We start from the raw sequence: 23,603 nt of genomic DNA on the forward strand, positions 1-23,603 counted from the left end.
AAACTTACTAAAAAATCCTAAAATAACTATCTATATCTAAAAAAACCTAATAAAATATTAGTATAGATTTTATTATTTATTTATTACTTAACTATAGATATAATACTATTCTTATTATTATAAATTATCTAACTAAAATAAAGTATTTTATATATTATAAAAGAATTTATAATACTAAAAAAGTTATTTATTTATATATCTATTATATCTAAAAGTTATATAGTTTACTAAATATAATTATATCTAACTAAAGATCTTAGTTTATAGTTTAGTTCTAGAAATATTTAATAAAATATCTATAAATTACTAATCTACTATTTATTATTTATTATCTAGAGATAGATAGCTAGATTAAATATATAAATACTATTTTAGAGTAATATCTCTAAATATATATATCCTATCTATAGGATAACTAGTCTAAATAGTTTCTAGTAACTAAATTTACTATAAATTTATATTACTCTAAGAGTATATAAATCTCTTTATTCTATATTAATTATAGATTATATTTTTATATTAGATTTAAACTATCTTTATTAAATAGCTATCTTATTATCTAAGATACTAAGAAATTCGCTATATATATAAGAATTAATCTTATATATCTATACTAAGATTCTATCTATATAAGCCTATTATAAAGAGTAAATAAACTATTACTATATATCTATTTACTATTACTATCTTAGATAACTAATTTAGTTAAATACTAAGAATATTAAAATCTTCTATCTATAGAAAAAGCTAGATTAGAAGAATTTAGGATTTTTCTAGATCTTAGAGACTATAAATCTATATATTTATAAACTTAAACTATCTACTAGTATAAAAATCTATTTAGTATTTAATATTAGTCTACTATAACCTATAGCTAAGAATCTAATATATAAATAAATATCTAATCTTTTATCTCTAATTAAAATTAAAAGACTAAAAAAATAAGAAATTAAAGATATCCTAGATTTTTACTAAGAATAATATAGCTATAAAAAACTATATCTAAAATATATTATTAAATAGATTAATTATAATAACCCTACTAAAGAATCTACTAAATATTTTATATATATATATAAGATTATATAAAACTTCTATAGGAGATATCTTTATAAACCTCGCCTTAATAGAGTTCGGCCCTAAAAAAGAGGATACTATTATAGTATAAACTATTAGGATCTATAAAGACCCGCTAAGACTAATAAAGAAGATTATAGATATATAATCTTTAAATTATTTATCTATACTTCTATTCTTAATCCTATTATAGCTCTTCGAGCTATATCTTATAAATTAGCTTAAGCTAGTCTACTCGCTACCTACTATCTAATTAATTAGAACCCTATCGAACCTATTCTGATCCTACCGATCTCCTCCTATTATAACCCTGCTAGTCCGCACCCTAACAGAAGGATGATTTTGGATAGGGTTACTTAGTCGGCTAGGTTGCTTAGTCGGCCGGGAATTATATTAATAGAAGAAGGATAGAGAGAGAGAGATTAGCCTAGTAATATAGGCTAAAAGGGATATTAGCTAGTAAAGATTAGATAGCTATTAGAGATTGGATAGATATGGTCTAATCTACTAAGACTATAGGTATATATAGTATAGTGCTACTAATAAGGCTTTTTAATTATAGCGCTAGATATTTCCTTCCTTACTAGCGCTACCTAAGGACGGCCGCAGGGACATTAGATCGCAGGGGCGGTGACTCCCTAGCTCTCCTTTCTACTATTTTCGTTTATCCTATTTATCTTGTTTTATTTACCGCGTTTATACTACTTTTTTTGGTCTGATATAAGCTATCTAACCTCGCTATGGGTAGCCTTCATATACGCACTAGGCTAGACACTAGATAGCGCAAATCCCCGCATAGCACCTGTAAGCATAGGAAGCTAGATCGGGAATAAGAATATTGATTGATTGATTTACCTATTTTATTAACACGCCCATCCCTATAGATTAGTAGGGCCAAGTACAAGAATCGAACACAATATCGTAGGTATTAAATAAGAATTAGCTCTAACGCACATCGAGAATAACAAAATACATAATTACAAAAATACCTTTGGCTACCACACCCACAATCTTACCACCCAAAGGCTTCAATACTACCAGGGATAAGAGACTATCGGATATCAGGAGCTACCATAGACAAGCTCATGACTAAGCCTACTGGCCGAGCAGATTCCCTCTTACTCAGTATAGAAGCGCAAGGGCTTAATTTGTTCCTAACCCCTTATCTAGCATGGTATACAGAACAAACTTTGGCCAACATCTAGGTACTTGTTAAATCGAATGTGGGGAGAGGGTATACTAGTGATATTGCCAACCAAGACGAACCTCAAAGATACTATACAAACACTCGGACTCGAAGGTAGAGACAGAAGTACAGGATAGTTTGTTAAAGAGTTACGAGCGAAGTAGAAGAAAGACTCAAGCTTTGTGACACTCTCGCCCCTTAACTCTTGAACCAAAGCAAGGACCTTCCGGGCGAAACGCTAGGTCCGCCCGCTATCTAGGAAACAAAGGTACGTATGTACATTAACGGTAGTGAAGAGACCCCGCAGCAAGCCAGATGAATAGTACCAAAGCTACATAGTGACGACAGATCATCACGCCGCGTCATTACATTTCGAAAAATACATGCGGACAATCTCGACTGTGGACTATTCCACCTATCGCGGGGTATGTTCAGTGGATGGTGGTGGGCTAGTGGTGGAGACCGCCCCTTGCTCCACCGCACCCTATGGAAGACAGCGGCCGGGGATTGATAATCGAGATTCGGTTACAATCAGTCGCCCGCAGTAAATGAAGCCATGTACATACTGTAATTGGCTCTGGTTTCTGTTAGCTTTATCCATTCACCGACCATTTCTTGAACAACTGACATAAATCTACATATCTTAGGTCTTCTGACTATCTTGCCCATATCCCTTCTAGTATGGGTACCCCATAAGCAAGGTCCATTTGGTAAGCTCATCTCTACGTAAACTCATCACTGCCACTGAATCTACTTCACTGCCTTTCATTTACCATTAATATATTCACCAATGAAAGACAGGTCAAGACCCGGGACAGCTCGTGTTGGCTGTGTTTCTACAGTTATCCTCTTTCTGGGCTAAAAAGTAAATCTGCCTACGGTATGCATTCAGAGTGGCTGGCAATCAACTAGCCGTGGAAAGGACAACCGCATACCTAAAGAGGGGGAAGCAGAGAAGGGCGCGGTCATTCGGGTCTTAGAAACAGTGTTTTAACACCATGATGAACTCACTGGATCATTCATTCCACGGAGATATATGTACACTCCAGTAAATAAGATGGATTTTGCTGGGCGCCCGGTCTTTGGGAATGGCTATATCCTGTTTCGAGAAAAATTCCAGGAATCGCCGGTCTCCACTAGGGGAAAAAATAGATGAGTTATCTTGACAAATGCTGATTCAGTGAGTATTCGTTCCAGATAGGTCAAAGGGTCTGTGAAATTGACGCCGAAGATGACCGCTTTTAGGGCCAAAATCAGCCGGCTATTCTATCTATAACCTTGTGCGGCGAGGCACTGCTTGACCGCCCACTCCTTCTCCCACGAAATATTTTAAAAGCACCCAGCACTGTTATTCATCCTTCAGTTCTAGTTAAATAGTAACTATGGTATGTAAGATGACTAAAAATTGCTTGGCACCAGTTAACTACTATAAAAGCGTCCAGCCCTAGGGGGGTGCGAAGAAAAGCCGCCCGATGAATGACTTAAAGCATGTGTACATGAGAAGCTATTTCTGATACTTATCTCAATCATGGCAGTATGGCCGAGTGGTCTAAGGCGATAGACTGTGCGTAACCAATTCCTGATCAAATCACATAATCCAAACTAACAAATTCTCAGTGAATCATCAAAACTGATCGAGTTATCTATTCTCTTCGGAGGCGTGCGTTCGAACCGCACTACTGTCGATTCTTTTCTTTTTTTCCCTTTCCTCTTTTTTCACCCTCCTCTTGTGTTTTCTCTCAAACTCCCTCTGTCAATGGCCAAGATCAGGAACAGAAAACACTGTTTACCCTTAGCATTGTTCTAAAACGCCTTTTTTGCCGAGAACATGACCCCTATGTTAATAGCTATCATGAACGGAATCTCTCGGAAAATTGGCTTTCACTCTGACTGGTCTCGCTTACACTGCTTAATTGGAAAACCGAAACGCAATACGGAGAGGACTCGCTCCTCTCAATGTGTATTTCCCCCATTGGTAGACTTCATCTAGCACGCGCCCTTCTGGCCCTGGCTCATCGTGTGGGGTTTTGTAACTGTGTAGGGTCACTGCCTCTCTGTAGCAACCTCGATTTCCGAAAATTCGCAAACGTGGCGGAGAAGGTGACCTCGACGTTCAAAGGACGGAGGCCAGGGCGCGTTTCATGCGGGAAACAAAATGTCGTTGTTCACCATGGTAACTGTGGTGGTTCCCTTTTGCACCACTCCCCTTTTTGTCTCTCTCACTCGATCAACATCTCCCGCCACCAATCTCTCTATCCGCTCCACCAAAGCATGGTCCGACCATGTTTTCTCGACGCAAATGGGCAGGCCCCAATATGCTTGTCACCTCGAGGACCAAGACCGAGATCTAGCAGAGGCGACCGTCTTCTGCCACGAATGCCAACAAATAACAACCAGCCTCCATGAATGTGACCCAGTTTGCAGAAGATGCAACTCCCACTTCCTCCCAGACGGTGGCTGCTCCGATCTTTTCGATGCTGTTCCGTGCTGTGGATGCTGCAATGAGACTAAGACGTCCGTTGACTCCGATGGACTAGAAACTCTACCGGTACGACCTTCAATTCGTATTATCGGCTTCGAGCATTAACCATATGTCCACTCTTTAGGTTCATTTCCCTGACTTGACTTCAGTCATGGGTCCACTTGTTGATTTTCTTTTTTCTCCGAAAGAGAATCAAGTTGAGTTTGACCGCGGAGTTTATCGAACCGTCATTATGGCCCTTGGCGGTCCAGAGGCCTCATCAATATGATGTACGAGACAGTTGATCCAGAAATCAAAGCATTGAATGACCAAATTATGACTTCCGTGATGTATTAAACAGCCCTCTCCCTGATTTTGTGCTTGGATTAACCGTATATACTAGGCTACCATTCGATTCGGCGAAAGCAGGCCTTGACCCCAGCAACTTGGAAAGACCCTCACGGAGGCTACTCGGATTTTGTCATTCATTTTCACCAGTCCACTTACTTACGTCCCTACGTTGGTCAGTCCAATCAACCAATACCGCAGGATACAAGAGAGATTGTAAAGGGATCGATGAACAGCCTTCATTACTATATCATCAAGAATGGCGAGCGGCCAGATCGGCTGGGAATTACGTTATTTTATGGCTAGTAGGATCCCAGCTTCCTGTTAGATCGATTTTGACATGTCTTCAGCGCGCTTTGGTAGCATGGTAGGTGTAGAGAAGGAATTTACACGTAGGTACACAATTCTTGATGTGGTGGCCCACCTAAGTGACCAGACTTGAACATACCGGCTCTATCTTATATAGAGGATTATATTAAGTATGTAGATGGTGGACTGTTTGGTGGTGAAATACATTATATGGCCGGAGTGGCAAAAACACCGCGCGAAGTCTACTGTACTTGGCTACAGAGGTAGGTAAATACATGCACCAACCTCCAGGGGATACTCATACCATGTTTACCCTGTGTCTTCCGCTCGCCTGGCCATAGAAGACACAGGCAAGGCACCTGTATAGTAGTATAACTATAAAGCAAGCTAGATTGGGCTAATGAGATGTAATGAATTTATTGGGAGGTTGTTGCGGAAAACGTGGCCTTTTGACCAAAATTGGGTTAGGCGGTGATCTGGTGCTGGCGATAAGCCCCGATAACCAGGGCATCACCATATCCTCCGCACTCCGTACTGTTGCCCAACAACCTTCGCAACCTTCATCACCTTTTCTACCACCATGGTAAGCCGCCCTTGCTCCAATTGAGTATCACTCTAACCTCTCAGACCCAAACCCCTCAACAACGCCGCGCGAACGAACGGTTTGCCAAGAACGAGGCCGCCAAGCGCGGGAAAGGGCCATCTGTCTCCAAGCCTAAACAACAGACCAAGTCACCTGTTTCCACTAGCTGGGTTGGTATGTAGCTAAACAGACTGCGGATCGGAGGTTGAAGCACCGAACTAAGCGGAGTTTTAGTGATCCTGGCCTTTGTTGTCTGCGGAGGTCTGATCTTGGAGCTCTTCAGGATCGTCCCAGAGATCTGGAATACCGTGGCCTCGATGCTCTCCCGACTCACTGGGTAGAGAAAACCCGTGTCCTCGTTTGCGCCCTCTTTCGAAAATACCCCTGGAACGATTCCGATGCTGCGCCCCCTCTCGATGGTTACTAGATACCGCTGCTACTCTGTTATCCTGCAAAAGCTACCTACGTGTACTGTACTGTACTCCCTCCGATCGATACCGCATCGGCAAAACAAGAGAGGATGAGCTCGTTTGTTGCCCCAAGGCGCGGCATTTGATGGTCGAATTGGCGGGATGCTACGACCTGCCCTGTAGAAAAGCATGGATAGTCTCTTATATCATACTGTTAAAGCTACCCCGGAGGCCCACAATGGTGCTAAAGAAGAGCTCTCTATTGTTCGCCTGAAAGCTCTACAGAGTCCTCTTTCTGCTGCTTCTGTTTCTTCTGCTTCTTCTTCCTCTTCTTTGTCTCCGCCGGTTGAAGGTAATCACCCGCTGCAAGGCCGACCGCCTGAGGCGGCACGGGCGTGTGCTTCTTCTTGCCCTTCTTCTTAACGAGGGTTCCTTCGGCCGGAGTCCCCTGCAATTGAATCCTCTCTGACGCCCGTTGCATACGCAAGCGCATCTGCTCCACATTCTGCATGGCCTTTCTCATCTCGACCTCGCCGTCATCTTCGGCCAACACGGCTTCCCGTCCCAGTCCGCTGGAGTCAACCTGCAGTAGTGAACGCTTAGAGCCAGTAGGACCCCCGGGCAGACACGCCAGAGAATCATGGGGCGGGGTCTCCTCGATTCCGAATGTTTCATCAGCGGTCACTTCCATTTTCTTGGAGCGGCCGCGACGGACCCCAGAGGCATCCTGCTCTAGACGGCCGGACTGTCCATCTTCCAGCTTCAAATCAACGATGGGGATTGAATCAACGTCCAATGCATCGCCGCTTGCAGGATTGAGGAGCGGAGACATCAGTGCCCCCGACGAACTCTCCAAGGGTGCAATGTAAAATGGATCGTCTTTATAGCGTTCTCGGCGCTCGACTTTTCGCCTCTCTGTCGCACCCGGAGGATCGCTTGAGTCTGTTAGAATATTTTGATAAGAACTCTCGAAAGGCATCTCAATCGGGGCCAAGCTGGGAAATGGTTTACTCGGCGGAGGAGGGTCAAGGCCAGGATAATAGTAGAAATCTTGTAAAGCATCATACTGGCTCCCATCGAAATGAGAGTTGTCCAGGGTATGAAAAAGACCGAGTAGATCCTCGTTGAATGCAACATCCAGATGCAAGGTCGGAGGCAAAACAACTTTTTTTTGAGCACTGGTCGCCACAGGGTTGAGTTCTAACCCCATGAATAGACCGGGAAGAACGGAGGCGAGAAGAAAAGGCATTTCCCGCGTGTCGGGGTGCAATGCCTCGGCACTCAAGCGTAGGAGTTCCAAGAACTCAATAGCCCGCTCTTGCACGTCCAAGTCCGGGTGAGCTGCCAACGCCTCCAGAAACCCCACGACTCTAGCCAGGAGGAGGGAGGTTTCACTACTCCACGAGTCACCCAGCCCGTTACTTCGGTATACCCGAACAAAGACCTTGGGAATTGCTTGCAAGAACAACTGAAGGGTTTTCGCAGGCAGAGAAACATTGGATAAGTCGATCAATGATTGGAGGGTCTGACCAGGCGACAGAAGATCGTCCGCATATTCACCCACCACCCACGATATGGGGCCGAGGACATCATTTCCGACATTACATCCGGCCGGGAAGAAAGTCGACCGGTTATCAATGAGTATGAGGGACTCGGCGGCTCTGGTCGCTTCTAGTCGCACCCCCTTCACACGCACCGCGACATTGCGTATCTCGGATCCAATTCGAAATGCAACGCTCGTTTTCGAGTGCAGGGTAGCTTCCTGGGTCGAAGAGGACTGAATCCAATGTTCTTCTGTCTCTGATGGCGGCAGGAGACGGACCAGTTGGACTAGAGTGCCCAGGTACCACTCAAAATCCACGACCTCCGAGTAGTTATTTTGGGAGCAGATATCTAGGATGCGATGAACGACCTCCCCTCGGTAATCGTTTGGTAAGACCACTAATGCTATGGTGCTAGAACCTGAGGTTTTCCGCCCTTCGGTATCCTCAGTTTCAAACTGAGCAGATGGGAATACCTCGGGCTCAGATCCACTTATTGGAGAGGATAGTGTGGCTAACCGAAGCTGATCAAGAAGACGATTTACCACCGGTTGGAGAGTATCGCTAGCGACCATTCCGGCAGCAAGCTCTAGCGCCTGTAACCGGATGGAGATATCTGCGTCGTCCAAGCAGTCCATAATCACATCTTGCTGCATGGAAACCAACATCGGGTGTGTTGTGACAATACGGTTCAACGCCAGGAGGGCGACATATTTGACTTTTCACGAAGCGTCAGTGGGAATACAGAATGGATACATTGGGATTCTCTTACGATTTGGATCGGAGTCCATGACGATCATTCCCCTGAGCTTTCCAACACAAAGAGTGGCGACGTCATCTCTTTCCTGGAGATTGTCCTCGCCGTCCAGAATCCCCCCTTGGATGATTCCATTGATGCACTCATAGAGCAAGGACATCGCTGTGGTGGTTTCAATTATATTCATCAAGGGGCGTAGAAGCTTGCGTGTTAATCGTGGCTCGAGGGGAGTCAAAGTTGCAAACTAGATAAATTAGCGTGACGCTTTATTGTGGTGAATTTTTGACTACATGAAGAAAAGGGGAACCCACCAGCTTGATAATTTTGATAGCCATCCAATTATTTCCGCTGTCGACGAGAAGCTCAAAGAATCTCGGTGCAAGTGGGAGAAAATCATGGGGTCGCCGCCATCCTAGTTCACAAACGACATTAATGGCCGCCGTTGTCACGCTGCTATCCTCTTGGTCATCCATCAGGCGATCTTTGATTTTAGGCCATGCCAGCTTAAGCGCTTCTGGGTATACGAGAGCGAGGCGGTACAGACACACGATCGTCTTCTTCCGTACAACCGCGTTTGAATGTGAAAGGCGAGAAAGGATATCCGGTAGTAATGACATGGCCAGTGATGGGGTGATAATGTGTGGCAGAGTAACCAGCGGTAGTGATAGAGAGGGGATACTGGGCGACACGATATCCTGGATGTTGATTAGCTTTTCCCAAAAAAAGAATCGAAAAGCTCCACATCCTGAATGTAGGCCGAAACGGACCTTCTTGAGCATGTTTGTCGCCAGCATCAGTACTTCCGTGTCTGGGCGGAAGCTCTGTACCGCCCCCAGATATCCAACTCGCTTCTGGAGGTATTTTGAGGACGACATTACTTCCAGAACATGGAAGGACGCCCATGACATGTCGTAGCCAAACATTTCCAGGTAGATTAGCTTCAAGAGTGCCGTTGCCTTTTTATCTGTCGAGGTTTAGCTTGCGAAGCTGGCCGTAAATAGGGCACCAGCCGCCTACCCATGTCCTGGGACTTGATCTCCGCTTTACACTCGCGGAGACAGTCTTGAACATATTCATCCTCCCCACCCTTGTGGTTCCGGAGACCCTTGATTAGGTCATAGAGAGACTTTTCGAACCTGCCGTCGCGGTTGGAGGGTTAGTCTAGTGGCCAGACCTGTCGCGCGGGGGATTCACACTGGGATATGCTCACATCGTGCCTGCTGCTCGTCGACCGCCAGTGCTGCCGGATTCGGGAATTGGGTCACGTTGGGAGTCTATCACATCCCACGCAGCATGCTCCACCCAGTACCCTGCGCGGTATTAGCTGTCCTGGTTGTCGTGGTTGCCGGAAGCTGAGCCGAAACAGCGGAGCGCGGAGTACGTAGGGAGCTGGTGGGAAGATCGATAAGGATCACGGGACCGCATATCTACCGAGCGAGAGGTCTCCACCGAGGCGGCCATCACCATCCCCTCCCAGCCTGCCAATCTACTCCGTACAATTGCTTGTGTTGCTTCGGTGTCTTTTACGCTTTCGTACACGGTACCTCACAGCCTATTCCCCTGTCTCTCTTTATCTGCGCTTCATCCTGTATCTGGGTCCCTGCTATTGACACTGGCTGATCGATCTTCTTCCAGCTTTGGGCGTGCCCCCCGTTTCTTGCCATTGACCACCACCATGGGTACCCCTACGGACGCAGAAGCCAACGGATCCGACGTGATCTCTGCCCTTCGGCTCTCTCAACGGGCCCCGGAAATTCTTGGTCATGGTCCAGCATCCAACGCGTACGCCGCTTCATCCACGTCGGCTCCGGATACAGCCGAGGAGTATGGGCGGATTGAACAACTTCTCCTCGCCTGCCTGCGCACTGGAGATGACCAGTCAGCACAGGCATGTCTCGATCGGCTAAGCCACCGCTTTGGTCCCTCTAACGAAAGGGTCATGGGGCTGCGCGGCTTGTATCAAGAAGCGATTGCTAAGGATCAATTGGCTCTGGAGAAATGTTTGGTGGAATATGAAACAATTCTTTCGGAAAACCCCGTCAATGTGGTCGGTTATTGTCCTTCTCAGTTGCCCTCGTTGGCCAGGGAGCTATCCAGTGTGACTGACTCGTGCATGCCCGTGTCTAGCCCATCATGAAGCGCCGGGTCGCTCTGCTACGGTCCCTCCGGCGGCCCTTCGATGCCATCACCGCTCTCGTTCAGCTCCTTGATGCTATTCCCACCGATGCAGAGGCCTGGGGGGAGCTGGCCGACCTATATCAGTCTCAGGGACTTGGTTCGCAGGCGATCTTCAGCCTGGAGGAGGCCTTGTTGGTCGCCCCAAATTCTTGGAATGTATGGCCTAGTTCTCTTGTTCAGCCAAATACTATTGATTCACAACTGACCTTCTGTAGATCCACGCACGGCTTGGTGAATTGCTTTACGTCTGCTCCTCGTCCTCCGATGGCGATGCGGCTCGACTTGCAGGCAAGTCGGTTCAACATTTTTGCCGGAGTATTGAGCTTTGCGATGATTATTTGCGGGGATTCTACGGTTTGATTCTGGTATGTTTTGGTGCCCCGCGTGGGCTCATGGTCTCTTGCCACTGGGCGCTGACCAGGGTCTCTCCCTCCCTCTTCTGTTGCTTTATAGGCCACTTCCCGCATGCTCGATCACAAGTATGCTGCCGAGAGCCCTTCGGACCCTGCCGTGCCTTCCCGGAAAACAATTCACCACCTCCAGAGTTTCGCACTAGGACGGCTCGAGAACATTATTCAGTCACGATCGGTCGATGACCAGCATTGGGCATCCAGTCGAAGCGATCTTATTGCGGCCAAGGAGCTGCTGAATCGCTTCGCGCAGAGCAAATAATCAACCCACCGGAATCCCAGACCATCAACCGACTTACTTGCTGTTCTCATTTGGATACCCTAATCAGACTTTCTCGTCAATTCTGCTTAATCAAAAAATGTATCATTGTTTACTTGCGCCTCCGTCTCCTTGATGCAACGCGGCCGGGGTGACGTCCCGGCTAGCTAGATGACCCGTCGCTGATCTGCTGCGGATGGCCCGTCTATTGCCTATGTTTCTGTTATGAAGTCGGATGTGTAGTAGGGTGTATGGTAGGGTGTATAGTAGGGTGTATAGTAGGGTGTATAGTAGGGTGGGTATATGGAGGGTGGTAATAGAGTCATCAGGCACAACTTGTTCCGGCCCCCCGCTGATATTTCGTGGCATCCACTTTGCATCTCCGGTGGCATGAATTTGGTATGGACTTCTCGTGTCCTTCTGCATGTTGGTGTATCGCAGTCGATGAGCTAGGTGATTGCGAGCAACTATGTATGTATTGACCCGTCCATGTGGGGAGCGTTCCTACAGCGTGTATACATGGATGTATATAGGTGAGAAGAGCCGGCGGGGCCTCTGCCAGCCGATCATCAACAGCACCCATGCTTGCTGTTTACAGTCTTAATTATACCCTCGTCGATTGTTAACCTACCAAGCCTACCATCATCCCCGGGAGGGTGCAAGGGAAGCAGGGCTATCTGTGTGCCAGTCTGCGAGAGTGGTCGCACGATCCAGTTTCTGTAGCATTCGATCCGGAGGCTGGGGGTAGTGATGATGATGATGATGACGATGAAATTAATCTTGCAAGTATTCTCTTTATACTGGTGATGATGACTATTATTTTCAGTTCAAACTGCTGAGATCGGGGCTAGTGATTGGGCATTATCGGGCAGCAGATCTAGACCGTCCGATCTATTCGTTGCAGAACTTAGTTAGGCTAGGGTTGGTCGACTAACCCGAGTGGTGTAACTGTAAAACCCAGCCTTTCGCACTGTACCGAAAATCTGTAATTCAGCGACATCACATGCCTATGTACAGTACAGTACTATAGGTACGGCTGGGAATCACGCAGCATAGAGCTAGCCCGCGATACCTCCGTGTAGGTTGGCACCCCTGGGTATACCCTGCGCCGGCTAGATCCTAGAAGGTCGGATACTAGAAAAGATGATCCGAGGGCCTAGCCTCTCGCCTCTCGAATCTCAGTCTCGAATCTCGGTAGTTCCTCGTTCCTCGTTTGTACAGTACCAGGTTCGCCGCCTTCGAATATGCCCAATCCAGGCCCAATAGAGCCAGCCATGATCAGGCATGCATGGAGCGGAACCCTCAAAAAGCCCGCTGGCCCGCCAATTTTTTCCCTCCCCCTGGAAGGTTGAAGGGCTTCTTACCACAGGTACTACTGGTACTGACTCCGACTCCCGCTGCAGGTGGCCTACCACTCCGACTGGGCCTCCATCGCGACTATACGACTATACGACTATACTACGGCTATACCAAACGTTTACACAATTCCTAGGGAGTCCCGTTCACCAGCACGCTACCAACCCTGGGCGTATACATATATATATACATCAGTGTATATTGTATATGCATATACTCCGGGATTGACACCCATCTCCCAGCAGGAATTGATTGATCTCACAAATTCCTCCTCCCTCTCGCGCAAGGGATCCCAGATCAACCTAGCGGGGCACTGAGTCAATGCCCATCCCGCCCAAACCCCCCCGCGTCCACGACTCCTTGCAAACTCGCCAAAAAAAAAAAAGTGCCCAACCTTTCCCCCCACCAGCAACCACATCCCTCCCACCGCCATCATCACCGCCGCAACAAACTCGCCTTCTCACCTTCCCCCTGAACTCCCTCCTCGCTTTGTGTATGCGAGAGAGAGGGTGAACCCCCCCCCCCCCCCCCCCCTTCTTTTCTTCTTCCCCTCTCTATACGTGAGGCTCTGCACTGTCTCTATGACGTATGTTTACCTTTGATCATTTTGCTTCCCCCTCTTCTCCTTCCGTTCCCTTGTCTTCCCCCCCTGCCTTCCCTCTCGTCTCTCGACCCTCCACTTCCGCCTTGATCGCTCTCCGCTGACCCTCGCTCTTCCCTCCCCACCCTCAGGCTCAGCATTTCGATTGACCCCCAAGATCCGCACGGCTCGGATCAGTCTCTGTCGGACGAGGAAGACTCGTCGGTCGTGGAAGTCTCCGTCCCGTCAGACAGCCATGACTACCAGGACTATGATAATGAGTGGGCGCATCTGCCATATCCGGATGAATTGAAACCGTCTGATTCAGCCTCTCGACCAAGGACCTCGCACCGTAACCGCTCGCTCCACGGTTCCCGCTCCGCTTCGGGCCGCCCACCCCCGTCGCGCCGGCGGATGGTTCCCGAACGCGAGTCCTATGGGACTCGCTCCCGCCGACACCCCTCCCCAGAATCGCCAGGTAGCGCGGAGTCGGAGGACTTTTCGGGCCACTACACCCGCAACACGCATGAGCGAAGGTGGCCCCAGGCCCCGCCCGCGCCGGGGTATGCCCATAGCGCCTCCTCTGGCCCAACCTTCAACGCCTACCCTTCGGGACATGCACCTTCTTACCCGCACCCCAACGGCCCCCTCCCGTCGGACCAGCTCGTCCGCCTGGGTGTCCATGCCAACCCAGGGGGCCAGCCGTATGGCCCTGGGCCCTACCCGTACGGGTCGCAATTTCAATCCTCGCACGGAGCTGCCATGCACCCCTTCTACGCCCAGGATCAAGCGCACCCCCGCCATCCCTCTCGCCCTCCGCCGCAGTCACGAATCGACCCACATAACCCTTCTCAACCACCCATGCCCCATCACATGGGTGGACATGCCTCACCCACCCCATATGGCGGGTCACCTTTCCACCACGAGATGATGCCCTACCAACCAAACCCGTTCTACAACTACCGGGACCCATACTCCATGGTCCCGGGAATGGTACCGCCATCCTATTTTCCATCCTATCCTCAGGTGCCCTCCCCAACCCCGCAACCCGAGGCGAGCGCATCCCCGCCGGCGGCGGCTCCAGCAGTACCGTCGGCAGATGCTGCGAAAGATGAAGCCATTGCACGCCTGGAGAAGTTGATTATGGATGAACGCAACGAGCGGGAGGCAAAGGAAGCCGACCGCCTAGCTCAGATCGCGCGGGAGGCGGCCGAAAAAGCGGCTCGCGAGCAGCAACTCGCCCACGACCGAAAGATAGCTGAGGAGGCGGCGTTCCTGGCCCGCGCGGATGCCGAGAAAAGGGCTGCAGAAGATGCAGCGGCAGCCAAGGAAGAGGCTGAGAAAGCGGCGGCGGCTGCGGCTTCCGAGGCGGCGGCGGCGGCTACAGCGGCGGCTACAGCAGCGGCCACAGCAGCGGCAGCAGAGGCAGCAAGTGCAGCTGAAGCGGCGAAGAAGCCCCCTGCGGAGAAAAAGAAGCCTATCAAATTCAAGGATGCGGTGGGAAGAAAATTTAGCTTTCCATTTGAGCTATGTGCCACTTGGCAGGTAAGAGTTTTACCTGTCTTCTGTTGAAGGTGAAAGTGTGTACGGGAAAGGGTAACTAATAGCTTGTTTCCAGGGTATGGAAGACCTGATCAAGCAGGCTTTCCTTCATATCGAAATCATTGGGCCGCACGTCGCAGAAGGTCACTATGACCTGGTCGGCCCTAACGGAGACATCATCCTCCCTCAGGTTTGGGAGACTGTGGTGGAACCGGACTGGACAATCACCATGCATATGTGGCCCATTCCTGAAAAGCCCAAGGAGGCTGATCCTCCGCCACCCGAAGAACCTGCGGCTGCCCCGGCCAAGGCCGGAGATCCATCCCCAGCTGCCACAGAGACAAAGAAGAAAGCCGAAGCAAGTACGTAATCAATAGCCTGGATGTCTAAATAGAACCAGAAGAGCCCCACCCGCCATTCCGAACAACATAAGAGCTGACGTACTGACCACCCATCTGGCAGGTAACAAGAAGCCGCCCCGAAAACCTGCGGACGCAGGCGCATTCGCCAAGTGGATGATGGGCGGGCGCAACCCCCAAAGGTAGTCAAGGCCGCAAAGGCGGAGAAGAAACCCGAAGCTCCTCAGTGAAGGTATGCATAGGACGATAAGGACGGGGACCGCGTCTTGATGGTTGCCTTTTGGTTGTCCTCGGTCTTTCTATGTATACTAATCCAGGCTCCCCCCTACCCTCGCACCGCATTGATTGGTTGGCTCTTCCCAAGAGTGGCTCCTGGGTGGGCAAGAAAAGAAGTGGCAAGCCCAGAGAGAGAAGCCATTGGAGGTTCATGGACCTCGAAGAGATCTCTCTGTGGTTGGCCAGCCCGCGGCTTTGGTTTCCCCTCTGCCTGTCCAGTCACTCATCTCCATCTACCCAGACGACGCATGCAAAACCCGCCCTGTAGGGCTTCGGTGTGCGGTGGCTCTCGTCGACACCCTCCGTGTGGTCCAGGAGAACATTACTACCTACTCCGCCCCCCCTCCCCAAGGCCCCCGGCCCGCCAAGGACCACCGTCGTCATTTATCCACAACTACAACCGAATTGAAATACCCATGAATCTATTTTAAGAACTAGATCTCGAAGGCACCTGCGTGTCCCGGCTTCACTACGTGTTTGCGCCGTAGAGAGGGGGAATGGGCGAGCCCCACTATCTGATGTAGCGTAGTCCCATCAATTCAGCCTTGATGACGGGCTCGCGTGGGGTGCAGCGTAGAAACAGAATCATCAATCAGCGTTGAGGGAGGAGAGGCTTCCACCCGATGGGTTCTCCCGGAGCATCATCATCACCAAGGAGGTCGCCCGCCTCAGCACGAGACGCTCCTCTTACCACATCTGGCGACTGGCTTGGATGTGAGGTGTTCTGCAGGACCGCACTTCGACCCTGATCAGAAACTGGAGTTGGCAGCCGACCGGTTGCTGCTTGAGAGCTTAGTGACATAGGTTTCCGAGGCACTACCGGCGGCGACTTTTCAAGGGCAGGCTTTTCTCTCCCCAAAGACTGCATATTGTCTTTGGATCTACCTGTAGTTCCCCGTCGGGGAGGAGGTAACGGCTTTCTGTCACGAGCTTGTGGTCCGTTCTCCGCAGAAAGCGAGCTTGGTACCCAGTCAGGCTCACCGTCCATGGAAAACGGATTGGATTTGCGCTGAGGATTTGCAACAAGCCCCGCCTTCGGTGGTTGCACCGCTGCTTTCACAGGCACACCTGTTAGTTAGATTAGCGACGGGGTTCTGGAGGTTTTGCGAGCACTAGAATCGGGCCACCCACCATTATCTAGCCACCACTTGCTTCGATCAGAGCTCGCCGGCGGCAGACCAGGTACTATGGAAAGTTGCGGCGCATATTCCTCGTCGTCGAGGTCCAACAGGTTGACTGAGTCGGAAAGTGCATCGCGCTGTTTCTCCTCATAGAGGAAACGTCTTAGACTGTCCTTGAGTCCTTGGTCGACGACATCAATCATACAATCAAACTTGGCAAAGATTGGACGGTGATCAGACACCCTTAGATCGGCTGTGTGGTACTGAGTTTGTCGCAGGTTGGCTCCTCTCCACAAAATCCGGTCACACCAAGCAGGAATGCGTGACTTGTCGCTGGAAGGAGGTTAGTTAGAGTTTGTACCCCATGGCATGCTGCGAAGAATAGGAAGCTTCTCACGAAGTATCATAATTATCTGTCCCAACGTCATATTTGTAGGTTGGAGCAAATGTAATAAGACCTTCAGAATAGAATTGGAAAACCCTTCCTGCGATCATGTGCAAATTCAACTTATTTCTGTTAGTTGAGAGGTAGGACACGGGAATAAAGCTAATGACATACCTGATCGTTGTCATATAGCTTCTGAAAGTCGCGATGCGAGATCAGATCTCGCACAATCTGATTACCCAAACCAATCCGGTAGTTGAAATCCCCAAGCCAGATTGTGGAGTCATGGTCAGCGATAGATCGATTCTTTTGAAATCGCAATCCTCGGTCAATGGTCTCATAGTCTCGATCTCGTTCATCATCATTTCCGAACCCGGCAGCCAGATGGGCAGTAACGAAGCAGATGCTCGTGTTGGAGAAATCAAACCGGATCGCACAGCCTCCTTTATTGCCCGCGATTCCCGAAAGACCAGTCTGCATATTCATCAGTTCCGTTGCCTACGCTCAATCGGGAGATAGGCTAGCAAAGGAACCTTACCTTTTTGACGGCTCCTTCAACATTTTTGATCTCTTTCAGCGTATCTGCTTTCACATATATCATTAAGGCAGCGCCCACGAGCTGCCCACTCCGCAGTAGCACATACTTGCTGGTTCCTTTCGTGGTTGTGTGTCGATTTAAACAGCTCTGGACGGCCTTTTCCCACCCCTTGCGGTTACTTGGATCTGTTGACATGATCTGTTGAGGGCTCAGGTCAACAATTTCCTGGAACCCAACGGCGAAGATTGCGGGATCCTCCTTGGATTGGTCTTCGTCGGGGAAAAGCCACGAATCAAGATCCGCACCTGGGCCCTCATCACGGCCGTTCACATTGAACGTGCCGACCCACATGCGAATCTGCTTGGTGGAGGAGTATTCAGCTGCGCGCCGACTCAGCTCATCCGTAACTAAATCATTCATTGGGTCGTAAAGATGGACCGGTGTTTGATTTGCCAATCGACCGAGGAGGAGATCAATAGTTTGCTGTCTGGCCTTGTCGGTGAAATTGTTCACATAGAGCCGCGTTGCACTTTTCCGAGCGTCTGCCAGCGCCCCAGCAAGTGACATTTTCCCATGACGAGTAAAGGAGGATTTGAGGGCCCCAGTCCCTGCATATATCTTTGAAAGCGCATCGCCGTTGTCAGCCCAGAGGGTGGAGTGTCGCATCTGTAGATCTGACCCGAGCCTCCCGCCTTGCTGCGACAGGAAAGATCCCAGTGCCATCGAGCTGATGATGGTCTGGACGAGATTGGTCCGGTCAAGGCAATCCAGACAATTAGTCCGGAAGACACCTTCTTGCTGTAGAATGACCGAGGAAGCGCTGGCGGCATCTTCTCGGTCTAGGATGGACGAAGCAGGGCGGTTACTATCCTCGGATAGGAAATAGGCAAATCCATCCAAAGAATCGGCCAGTTCATACCTGATTTGATTACTTGCTTCGTATCCAGCGGGGCCTCGCGTTTCAGCAAGGAAGTCATACTCTGTCATTCGCAGAAGGCTGTGGTGGATAGACTCCGAGAACCCCTCTTTCTGCTTAAGGGAGCTTCGAGCTATATGGTCTCGAAACTTGGCCGACAACTCTGCCTCACCAGATTTGAGCTCACTGAGAAGGTTGATGACGTGGACAGCCCCATATACCAATTCAAGAGTCTCAAAATGTTGGTTGAAGGCGTGCTGTGTTGCTTCACTTGACCGCGTTACCTCGATCTTCTGCTGCCCGGGAATTAGACCTGGGGTTTGTTCCCAGAAAATCGGCACTGAGCCTCGCACTTGGACGTATGAGAAGGCAATCCCCGGGGATACCCAGAGAATCACTTCTGTCTCTACAAAGTTGGCCACATTGCCATCATCATCAATACCTCGCGAGTTGAATCTAGTACCAGCGCGCCGGGAAGATTGCCGTGAAATGATCGTCAGCATGGATGGGAAATTCGTCCGCACCCGAGGCAGGATCGAAACTGTTGCAGGAATCTTCAGCGTACTAGCATGCCCTCGAATGACGCATGTCAGCAATTGAGATGCGTCGAGTTTTGCCTTATCAGAAGGTGGCAGTTGACTTCGGAAGAGAAGAAGAGGATTGATCATGTATGAATTCCACAACATGTCTTCATCTAGGGAGTCAATGTCGAACGCCGCTGATTTGTCCGAACTAAATATCTATTCAGCCAAATATGGTGATTCAAGATTGCAGCGTATTGGCTTACCGATCCTGCAAGCGGTCGGTCAAGTTGAAATCAAGACTGTAGTAGAAACTTCCATCCCCAAGCAGCTTCTTTAAGGCCAGGAAAGGATGGTTGGTGACCATTTCTTTCCCTTCCGCACCTGGCCGTTCCTCGGCGGCGAAATGAGAGCTAGTTTCATAGTCTAGGCCGTACTCATATTCGGATCGGTTAAGACAGTCTGTAAGTCAGTTAGAAGAGAAGATAAATCAGCAGAGAGGTTCATATGCGAACAGAAGTCTACATTGTCGATCCTGGACACCGTTTCTGCGGGTCGCACAGTAGCAGCTTGGGAGGAGCCAGTGACCACGCAAACAAAGACATCTTCATTCAGCGTAATTAGACCTAAGGTGCCGTAGCCGGCACCCAAAGATCGATAACCCGCAAGATCCACAGATGATGCCTCCGAGAATTCGACCTGACAGCGAGGGGCGGCCTTGAGCCCAGTCTCGGCTGCGCCGTAGTGGAAGATCAAGACATGGTCGGAAGTAACCAATGCAATTGTTCGCCGGGGTTGATCTCGACAGAGGACGCGGAGATTGAACATGGCCCCGGAGATGGATTATGATGACGCCTCACGCCGTCTACCATACACACTGCTGGAGGCTGAGCCTCAACTGACGAACCGAAAACGGTTGTCCCTCCGGTTTAATGCGCGTGAATACCAGCTTGACCAGAGAAGAAGAGAGCAAGAGAGACCAGGGAATCCAGAGAGCGCCTGCAATTGAGAGAATGCGAGAATGTGGTGTGTTGTGTGTTTTGCGGCTGGGGATGATGAGGAGTGGTCGATGCGGCCGAGGTTTGGTGTATACGCGTGAGGCGCGATTCGCGGGGTCCTTATCGACCGCTGACTCAGCAGCGCAGTTTTCAATCTCTTCCGAACTTTCTTTCCCGCAGCTCCTGGAGAACCAAGAAAAAGCCCTCATTCAACACTCTCAGCAGCCATGGGGTTAGCAGGACCCAAGAAGTATGCCTATCCCCTGATTTTTGCCTCTTCTCATCCCTGACATCCCACAGCAAAACCAAGATCTCCCAAGATCCAAACAACACGAAATGGGCCCGCTCCACGTCCGGCTTCGGACACCGAATTATGAGCGCCCAGGGCTGGGCCCCAGGCAATCGCCTGGGAGCCCGTGACGCTGCTCAGGCCGATCTCCTCACCTCCGCGAGTGTCTCCCATATCAGGGTCACCATTAAGGATGACACACTCGGACTGGGTGCCCGTGTCGGGCGAGAGGGCCAGCCGACTGGCCTGGATGCCTTCAAAGGGCTGCTGGGTCGATTGAACGGCAAGAGCGACGAGGTTTTGGATCGAGAGCAGCGGAAGAGAGATGATGTCCATCTGGCTCGCTATGCTGCCCTGAAATTCCAGGAGGTGCGATTTGTGCGCGGAGGGCTGCTGACCCAAGAGAAACTCGAGCGGTTGCCGGCCCCGACGCCCAAGGAAGATCAGAAGAAGTCCGAAACAATTGCCACCGATACCAACGTCTCCGAAGATGTCGAATCTGCGACCGAGATGTCCTTCAGGCCCAAGTCCAAGTCCAAGTCAAAATCCAAGTCCAAGTCTTCGAAAAAGTCTCGCTCCCAATCAGATGAGGCCGACAGCTCGTCCTCAGTCTCTGAGCAAAAGAAGAAGAAATCCAAGAAGAGAAAGGCGGAGGAGGACGAGGCTGCGGCTGGGGATACGACCACGCCTAGAGCGAAGTCCTCGAGCGAGCCTCAAGCCACCACGGTCGCGGCAACTGTTGTGGTGCGGGAGCATCGGCCTATCGGGAGACAAGTTTTCCGTGGGCGACATATTGCACAGAAGAAGAGGGCACTTATGGACGAGAAATCGCTCAATGAGGTGAGTTCAGGAGAGGGACAGCCCCGTCTTCGATAATATCATGAGAGACATTGCTAACCGTGATCATTGGAAACAGATTTTCATGGTTAAAGCGTAGACGCATTATTGGCATTGTATAGACACATATATTGGGACCCATGGGCAAGGAGTTTGGCGCAAATCAATTCTTAGTTACGGCAACAGCGCCCTGAATTTGTCTCTGGAACGGGCTCTCAGCTAGTTTCCACCGCTTTTTTCTTATACCACCTTCTTTCTGGCTGCTTGACTTGAGGTATAGAGGATCCACTGAACAGACAATCCACGTTGGTTGTAGATACCAGAATTACTGTTGGACACATAACTATGACCACATAGATCCTCATTAGCTGGGCAGATGTACTCAATAGCTTGGTGGACTTTGTGTATACTCCGTACCGTTTGCTCGTATTACCTAAGCTTGCGGCACACGTCATCTGCCCTGGCAAGTTTGTCCAAACCCATGCGATAAACGGGGAGCACGATCATCTTCAAATCTGCGCCCCCTTCTCTCCTTCTTTTCGCATGAAAATATGAATGGGGATATCCCGTCTGGCTGCCAGCCAGCCACCCCGGCCCGAACTGTCCCGACTAGGCCCGAGAATGAGAAGAAACGGTATGTGCTCATTCCCGGATTGTTCCAAGGTTCTCTCACTGACGGCTCTTCAGCATCCACTGGGCACCGCTGAATGTCGGTCTGGAGCGTCGCCTGCAAACATTGATTGTGCTGTGCCATACTCTCACCATTGCCATTTTCCTGACCGGCTTCTTCTTCACATGTGCCATCCCCTTGTTTTGGCCGCTCCTGCTCCCGTACCTCGTCTACATCTCGCTTTTCTCGACGGCACCGACGTCTGGGGAACTCAAGGGTCGGAGTCAATTCTTGCGATCCCTCCCCATTTGGAAGATCTATGCATCGTACTTTCCCGCCCGTCTTCACCGCGAGGAGCCTTTGCCCCCAACCAAAAAGTATATCTTTGGCTATCATCCACATGGCATCATTTCACATGGTGCCTTTGCCGCCTTCGGCACAGAGGCTCTAGGCTTCTCCAAACTATGTCCAGGAATCACAAACACCCTGTTGACCCTGGACTCGAACTTTCGCATCCCATTCTATCGAGAGTATGCGCTTGCCATGGGACTGGCCAGCGTATCCCGGGAATCGTGCGAGAATCTGCTAACCAAAGGGGGCGCCAATGGCGAGGGCATGGGTCGCGCGATCACCATTGTCATTGGTGGGGCTCGCGAATCGCTCAACGCCCAGCCTCATACTCTACGTCTGGTCCTGAAACAGCGCAAAGGGTTCACCAAACTGGCCATCCGCACTGGTGCTGACCTAGTGCCCGTCTTAGCGTTTGGAGAGAATGATCTCTACGAACAAGTGCGTTCCGACGAGCATCCCATCATCCACAAACTGCAAATGCTGGTGAAGAAGACGATGGGATTCACTATCCCGCTGTTCCATGCGCGAGGAGTATTCAACTACGATGTTGGGCTGATGCCTTATCGACGACCACTCAACATCGTAATCGGCAAACCCATCCCGGTGATGCAACAGTCGAATCGAGACAAGATTAATGATAACTACATCGATGAGCTTCACTCCCGGTATGTTCAGGAGCTCCAGCGACTGTGGGACCAGTGGAAGGATGTCTATGCGAAGGACAGGAAAGGCGAACTGGAAATCATTGCGTGATTGATTTGGTAGGGTCCAGCCGGTTGACCAACGACATTTTTGCAACTGCTGCGCGATTCGAGCTTGATGAATATTCATAAGTGTCCTTTTATCCTTGTTATCTGTTATCTTTTTTTTTTTTTCGATATATGCAGTCCGTACGAAAGGTCTGATATGGGATCAGAACACTGCCAAAATAACATGGAAATTTTTCAATAGTCATGCCACAACAAAGCATAAAGCTGAGAAACCATTCCAAGGATAATATTGCTAACCAATACTATGATGGAAACTATATATATTGAACGGGGATATCTAATTGTGGAATACCTCTTTTGTGCAGAAGTTCCTATTATGCCTATAAGGGGAATCGTAATCGCCTGTAGCTTACCTAAAACCATTGTGATAAACCCCCGTTCCATAGAGATTCCTAATAGTGTCTTCGAATAATACATACTAGAAGTCTCTACGGAGGTATATTGCGACATAAACCTAGGTGGATCCCTAGGTAAGGTTTGACATATCAAGGCTGGGTGGTAAACGGCGATCGGGCTAGACTTTTGCGCTATCCGTATAGAAATTCTGTATTTCAAAATTCTCTAAACTATAGATCGAACAATTCACGCTCAAAAAAATTATTCAAAGAAGGATACATTACCTCCGCGGAGGCTAC

The 23,603-nt window shown here is 49.5% G+C and overlaps 7 protein-coding genes across 7 annotated transcripts; 5 read left to right on the forward strand and 2 right to left on the reverse strand.

Annotated features, from left to right (window-relative positions):
- Positions 1–5,961: 5,961 nt before the first annotated feature.
- N7482_008670 (RAMP4 family protein) lies at positions 5,962–6,305 on the forward strand (the record flags this gene model as incomplete). The annotated part of the gene is made up of 3 exons (XM_056690794.1): positions 5,962–5,964; positions 6,009–6,138; positions 6,199–6,305. 3 exons carry the CDS (start codon positions 5,962–5,964, stop codon positions 6,303–6,305), a joined length of 240 nt encoding a protein of 79 aa, XP_056540559.1.
- A 328-nt stretch (positions 6,306–6,633) lies between these two features.
- N7482_008671 (putative AP-3 complex subunit delta) lies at positions 6,634–10,097 on the reverse strand (the record flags this gene model as incomplete). The annotated part of the gene is made up of 7 exons (XM_056690795.1): positions 6,634–8,633; positions 8,688–8,916; positions 8,984–9,367; positions 9,440–9,636; positions 9,690–9,808; positions 9,883–9,982; positions 10,037–10,097. The coding sequence occupies 7 exons, from the start codon at positions 10,095–10,097 to the stop codon at positions 6,634–6,636; spliced, it is 3,090 nt and encodes a 1,029-aa protein (XP_056540560.1).
- Positions 10,098–10,347: 250 nt separating this feature from the next.
- On the forward strand, positions 10,348–11,522 carry N7482_008672 (uncharacterized protein; the record flags this gene model as incomplete). Its single annotated transcript, XM_056690796.1, has 4 exons — positions 10,348–10,719; positions 10,800–11,006; positions 11,066–11,215; positions 11,304–11,522. 4 exons carry the CDS (start codon positions 10,348–10,350, stop codon positions 11,520–11,522), a joined length of 948 nt encoding a protein of 315 aa, XP_056540561.1.
- A 1,934-nt stretch (positions 11,523–13,456) lies between these two features.
- On the forward strand, positions 13,457–15,542 carry N7482_008673 (uncharacterized protein; the record flags this gene model as incomplete). Its single annotated transcript, XM_056690797.1, has 4 exons — positions 13,457–13,461; positions 13,608–15,000; positions 15,074–15,359; positions 15,460–15,542. The coding sequence occupies 4 exons, from the start codon at positions 13,457–13,459 to the stop codon at positions 15,540–15,542; spliced, it is 1,767 nt and encodes a 588-aa protein (XP_056540562.1).
- Positions 15,543–16,224: 682 nt separating this feature from the next.
- Positions 16,225–19,941, reverse strand: N7482_008674 (SacI domain and endonuclease/exonuclease/phosphatase family protein; the record flags this gene model as incomplete). The annotated part of the gene is made up of 7 exons (XM_056690798.1): positions 16,225–16,700; positions 16,764–17,086; positions 17,151–17,260; positions 17,313–17,612; positions 17,677–19,324; positions 19,380–19,575; positions 19,629–19,941. 7 exons carry the CDS (start codon positions 19,939–19,941, stop codon positions 16,225–16,227), a joined length of 3,366 nt encoding a protein of 1,121 aa, XP_056540563.1.
- A 397-nt stretch (positions 19,942–20,338) lies between these two features.
- pxr1 (telomerase inhibitor/ribosome biogenesis protein PXR1) lies at positions 20,339–21,337 on the forward strand (the record flags this gene model as incomplete). The annotated part of the gene is made up of 3 exons (XM_056690799.1): positions 20,339–20,361; positions 20,412–21,240; positions 21,317–21,337. The coding sequence occupies 3 exons, from the start codon at positions 20,339–20,341 to the stop codon at positions 21,335–21,337; spliced, it is 873 nt and encodes a 290-aa protein (XP_056540564.1).
- Positions 21,338–21,788: 451 nt separating this feature from the next.
- N7482_008676 (uncharacterized protein) lies at positions 21,789–22,951 on the forward strand (the record flags this gene model as incomplete). Its single annotated transcript, XM_056690800.1, has 2 exons — positions 21,789–21,871; positions 21,925–22,951. The coding sequence occupies 2 exons, from the start codon at positions 21,789–21,791 to the stop codon at positions 22,949–22,951; spliced, it is 1,110 nt and encodes a 369-aa protein (XP_056540565.1).
- Between the last annotated feature and the right edge of the window lie 652 nt (positions 22,952–23,603).

This window comes from Penicillium canariense, assembly GCF_028826845.1.
Source record: "Penicillium canariense strain IBT 26290 chromosome Unknown utg000006l_segment0_segment0, whole genome shotgun sequence".
NCBI classification, from domain to species: Eukaryota; Fungi; Ascomycota; class Eurotiomycetes; order Eurotiales; family Aspergillaceae; genus Penicillium; species Penicillium canariense.